We start from the raw sequence: 6,000 nt of genomic DNA, 5'->3' as shown, positions 1-6,000 counted from the left end.
TTTCCCTAAAAGGGAAGAACCCAAGATAAAGGTTGGGTGTACTAGGAAGTTTCCCAGCTTGTTAAAAATACACCTTAATCGAACTTTTAAAACCGTCGTTTAAGGTGAGAACGGCAAAATCCTATTCCTGTGATCTCCATGTTTTTATATCTATATTTTTAATTCTGCCGGCGTTCTTGTTCCCATTAGGACAGCATCCGATCGCCTGGTTTCTTCATAATCTCTCATTATGTTTTCTAGATGAATCGTTTTCCTGCACTTTAGAGGACGTGCCGCTTTCGTCACTACCCCCAGAATAGGCCTTTGAGGCTGGTTGCCTCGTTTTATAATTACAAAGAGAGCCTTCTTTTCCCAGCCTCTCACTTCCACCTTCTAGTCGAGAGTTGGAGCTTTGCTCGTGTTTCCCTCTCTTTTCCCAAATGACATTGAATCCATAAGGATGTTGATGCCATCATCCCCTCTTTCCCCTGCAGGAAGTGGCAGTGAAGCTAGAATCTCAGAAGGCCAGGCATCCCCAGTTGCTGTACGAGAGCAAACTCTATAAGATTCTTCAAGGTGGGGTTGGCATCCCCCACATACGGTAAGACTCCTTAAGCAAATAGGCGATCCTCTGAGGGAAGTATGGAAACGGGGAAGATGTGTATGAGGCAGGTAATAGGGCCAGCTGAATCCGGCTCTTGGTATTTGAGTTACCTGGGTTTCCTGTGAAGCGTAAGTCACCACAATCACAGTAAATTTTAGTTTGCCAACTTAGTTTAGAATTTCAGTTTGTAACACTCTGCTGCAAAGCTTCCGTCATTCTTCCCGAGGCTTTCATTTGCGGTTAAAGTATGCGGCCCATCTTTGATCCCAACGCGGAAGGGTTGCCTGCTGTTTTCTTTCCGTCTGCACCTCAGATGTTCTTGGGTTTGTCTGGTGAAGTGGATTTGAGGGTGCCGAAGTCACCGGGCTGGGCCAGTTCGGGTTGCTATTGGAGCTGGCTTGGGAAATGGCTGCTCTTTTGTTGTGTTTTTGTTCCAACATGTCTTCCTCCTCCGCTTAGAAAATGGCGGAACGACGTGACTCAACCGCATATTCTTGCCCTTTTCTCTGCTTGAGTTCATAAGTTATGCTTCCCTGAGTCCCTCTTTAGCGGCCCTGAGTTGATTAAACCTTTGAAAAGCCAAGAATAAAGCTGCAGACAGTGGTGGGGTTCAGGGAAGGAGATGCCATGACAGTCTGATCTCTGCAGCAGATGCGATGTGAAATTAAATTTACTCTGCAAAATCTTTCATAGTCTTTCCAGAAGTGTTAATTAAGTCTGTAAAGAATGGTAATGTTTGCTACATTTCAGTCTGTGTACTAAATTTTGTGGGAAATGGCAAAGGCAGTTTGAACAGCGCTATGTTGAAATTGACTCAGTTGTATTAAAAGAAAACTTAACCGTGTAACCACAGTTTGACAAGTAACTTTAACCTGTTGAGTTACTTGGTCAGTAGCTCCTCACATCTGGGAAATTGTGGCTTTTTTTGGAGATGTGATATTGGTGAAGGCAAATAGTAATCAGGATAAAAGATGACCAGATGAAGACACTGGGTTCTTTTAAATGGTTAACTTAAAGGATTTTAGAATAGTTTGATTTTTGAGATTAAAGAGCCTCTTCCTAGAGTCAACCATTTTCCAACAAGTACTCAAAAATAACATTTGCAAAAAGATACGGAGGTAGTTGAGAATTAACTGGAATGGTATTTACTGTAGCCTCTTTTACTATTCCAGCTTTTATTCCTCAAATCTTGAATTAATGACTCGGTTATATACATTAATTCTGATGTGGAAACAACCGGAGTGACACTATCCTTAAAAAATTTCCAATGCTGATAGACATTTTTAATGGAGAAATTGAATGATATGATTTTCTATTGGTTCAAAGTCAAAATAAATTATTAGGAAGAAAATTCCAGGTTTATCTTATGAGGTAAAGATTAATGTGAAATCTGAGATAATCCAGATTTGAGATTTTTAATGGTTCTCATCATTTTAAAAAACAAAACAAAACCCTGTTGTGTAGGAAAATAAATTTGTTATTGTGTAAAAGTGAAAACCTTGATTAAAATATTTAGATTTTTTCTTCACAAAATAAAAAATATCAATTGCATTCACCTAAAATTTTTAAATTCCTTTCCCTTTGCATTTACTTTCATCTCTCCACCCTGGACCTTGCTGATTTGCTTTCCATCACTAGTTTTTCCTAGAATTACATGTAAATACAATCATACAGTATGAGGTCATTTGTGTCTGGCTTCTCTAACTTAACCTAATGCTTTTGAGATTCATCTGTGTTGGGAGGTTTTATAAATTTCACAAATCACGTTGAACTTAATGTATTTGAAATCATTTTCAAAAAAGCAGTAACGGCTTCCCTGGTGGCGCAGTGGTTGAGAGTCCGCCTGCCGATGCAGGGGACACGGGTTCGTGCCCCCGGTCCGGGAAGATCCCACATGCAGTAGAGCGGCTGGGCCCGTGGGCCATGGCCGCTAAGCCTGCGCGTCCCGAGCCTGTGCTCCGCAACGGGAGAGGCCACAACAGTGAGAGGCCCGCGTACCGCAAAAAAAAAAAAAGCAGTAAGCATCTGGCATTTTCAGTGCTAAACGCAAATTAAATACATGCACTTTTATTTGGTAGCTTTTATTTAAGGACAACACTGATACAGACCAACAAGGGTAATAGTCAATATACTGATTACACACATCGATAAATGAAATTGACTTGTGAGCAAAATTCTAAGAGGTTGAGTGCAGAGGGTGTTGTGGTAGTTATAAACTGGTTGAGCTAAAGAGGTTAACCTGACTTTCAAGTTAAGACTTTCTGGGAGAGGAGATGGGATTTCAGGATCTGGCTCTAAGGAAGAAAGCTTGGTGAACTGGTTGGGGAGGGCATCCAAGAGTAAAGTGTGGCTTCTGGGAGTGGTCTCTAAGGCAGAATGTAGTAATTGCATGAGGGTGAGGAAAGAGTAAATTTGTTTTAGGAGCAGTAGAGTCCAGGTACATAGAAACAAAAAATGGATCATTGGTTTTAAAGTACAGTGTGAGAAAACTGTTTGTCCACTGAAGTGGAAAAGATAAGAAGGACTTACATAAGCTTTCTTTATTTTGGTGGCAACATCTTCCCCTTTGCTGTTTGTTCCCCACTATTTCCACATCAACTATATATAGTATACACTTAATAAATATTTACTTGGGAAATATTGAATTAAATTATTCAGCTTAGCTAGATTAAAAGGGCAGTCTCTTCTGTTACCCATTGTTTTAGAAATGTTGACACTAATTAAAAATTTTTAGATTTGCTGCATTTATACCACACTAATATCTCCCTCCTCCCCCAATCCACCCCACACCCTGCAATTTTCTTAAAGATACTATGGGATATTCTAAAACAAGTGTTGAAAATTACCTAGCCTATATAGCATACCTGCCTTATCAAGTCCTTAGTATGTAAGGACCTTACTAAGGGATCTATTGTGCAGAAGCATAGCATTCAGTGAGTGTAAAGAGCAAGAATGAGAGGATGGCATTCAGTCTCTTGATATTTTTAAGAAACTGAAAGTCCTTGGGCCTTGTGAATTGACCTCTGGCAGCTCATTTTAAATTACTGTGTTTCTGTTACAACCCTCCCTTTCTTTGTGCCACTTTGAACTGAATTAAATTGCTCTCTAAAGAAGCAGTTATGTTATAGCCAGGCTCTAAATCTGCCATGTGGTACTGACTGAGTGATCTGGGGTTTGTCAGTCCCTTAACCTCTTTGGGCATATCAGTTTCCTCATTTTTGAAATCAAAAGGGTTTTGCCAGGTTGGTAATTTTCTAGTTTTGCATGCTGAGCTTTTGGGTAGGGTTTTGTTTGAACAAGTTTCCCTACTTGAGTAAGTCACTGGCCTAGTTGATCTCAGAACTTTCAGCTCTGAATTTTAAGATTTATTTTCAGATGATGGTAGCTAGAAAGCATTTCATCGCATTTGGTGTTTTGTCTAGATCTTACCTTTGAATGATACTTTAGTAGTGAGATATCACTCAGGACCTTAAAAATGCTACCTGTAGGGCTTCCCTGGTGGCGCAGTGGTTGAGAGTCCGCCTGCCGATGCAGGGGACATGGGTTCGTGCCCCGGTCTGGGAAGATCCCACATGCCGTGGAGCGGCTGGGCCCGTGAGCCATGGCCACTGAGCCTGCGCGTCCGGAGCCTGTGCTCCCCAAAGGGAGAGGCCACAACAGTGAGAGGCCCGCATACCGCAAAAAAAAAAAAAATGCTACCTGTATCAGGTAAACCATAGGTTACCACTTAGGAGAAAGTAAATTAATGGGATATACTTTTATAGGAAAACATGATAAAGAAAATAGGAGGGGCATAGGATAATTTTGGTTGTCTTGTTTTTTGTTGTTGTTTTTTAATATTTATTTATTTATTTGGTTGTACCGGGTCTTAGTTGCAGCACATGGGCTCCTTACTTGTGGCATGTGAACTCTTAGTTGCGGCATGCATGTGGGATATAGTTCCCTGACCAGGGATTGAACCCAGGCCCCTCTGCATTGGGAGCACGGAGTCTTATGCACTGCTCCACCAGGGAGGTCCCAGTTGTCTTGTTTCTTTAACCACTTTTTTTTTTTTTTTTTGCCCTCTTTGAATGTCAGATATTCTAGGAGATATTTATAAAGTACTAGTTAATCCTTACTGTCCAGTGTTAAAAGCAGCTTAAATTTTAATCTTAGCTTCTTGGCACTGAGCATATGTCCTGTAAATAAGTTCTAATATTCTCATCAGAGAACAAAGTTGATGTCTACACTGGGTATGTCTTTATTAGAGAGATAACATTACAGATCACAGGATTCATACAGTAACTGAATCCGTGGTACACTAAGGGTACTTATATTGGCTTATGCTGGATTTCTAGTAATGGAATAATGTAATGATGCTTAGATAGCATTTGGAGCTGGATGAAACCTGAGAGATAATAGCCCAACACTTGATGATATATAAATTAGACTGTTGAGTCTCCGAGGGGTTACTAGAAATCTCCTCTAACTTCCAGTTTTCCTGTGAGCCATTTTCACCTTTATGTCAAGGTCAAATCATGTCTGCTCACATAACCCACACCTTTTCATTTGATGCTGCAGAGCCATATTTTGCCTCCTTCACTCTATGGCGTTTAGTCTCATACAGAAAAACTGATAAATGTAAGTAACCTATTTGTATTATTATTTAATTAGATCCTTATGATTCTTATTCTCCCTTTTGAATCCATGGATTGCTGGATGAGAACTTTTGTGGACATTATTAATTTGTATCTTAAAGTGGAGTAAATACTTGTAAACCCTTGTATAGTCCATGGATTTTACTACCTTGGCTTTAGTCGATTTTAGAGCTAGATTATTTTGTTTAGGAGTACATTTAATCTGTACCTAAGGTATGATTTAGTGATGTTTTCTCATGATCTGTCCTGTTTAGTAAGAAACTTTAATGTCAAGAAGTCTATACAAGAGAAAACTAGAGTTTGAAACAAATGTTATAAATCTAATCTTTTGGTTTATTCCATTTTATTCTTAAAATCAGCCTTTGAGGTTTTTTTTGTTTGTTTGTGTTTTTGCGGTCCCAGCCACTCCATGGCACATGGGATCTTCCCAGACCGGGGCACGAACCCGCGTGCCCTGCATCAGCAGGCGGACTCTCAACCACTGCACCACCAGGGAAGCCCAGCCTTTGAGTTTTAACAGAAGTTTTTCTGAGGCTAAATGAGTACTTTAATAGGTTTCATAATATAAATAACAACTAGTCTAAGTGATGCTTTTTGTTACTGTTTGTATTTCCAGTACAATCTCAGGTGGCTCTTGAAAATTGTTAATAACTAGTAATCACATAACATGTACGTATCCATGTCTTAATGGAATTATTTAAAATGAGCTGTAATTTTCATACAGTGAAGTGTATATAGATCCATGTGCCGTTGACTCAGTTTTGACAAATGCATACACTG

The 6,000-nt window shown here is 39.8% G+C and overlaps 1 protein-coding gene across 5 annotated transcripts in view; it reads left to right on the top strand.

Annotated features, from left to right (window-relative positions):
* Positions 1 to 6,000, top strand: part of CSNK1A1 (casein kinase 1 alpha 1) — a 49,662-nt gene that overhangs the window by 868 nt on the left and 42,794 nt on the right. For all 5 annotated transcript variants that reach the window (XM_007447499.1, XM_007447497.1, XM_007447496.1 and 2 more), the window contains one exon: positions 474 to 580. In XM_007447499.1, coding sequence (XP_007447561.1) covers positions 474 to 580 — 107 coding nt within the window. The remainder of the gene's footprint in view (positions 1 to 473; positions 581 to 6,000) is intronic.

Source organism: Lipotes vexillifer, unplaced genomic scaffold, assembly GCF_000442215.2.
Source record: "Lipotes vexillifer unplaced genomic scaffold, Lipotes_vexillifer_v1.1 scaffold1009, whole genome shotgun sequence".
Lineage (NCBI taxonomy): Eukaryota > Metazoa > Chordata > Mammalia > Artiodactyla > Lipotidae > Lipotes > Lipotes vexillifer.
Note: the sequence above shows the minus strand (reverse complement) of the source record. Positions and strands in the feature narration are given on the sequence as shown.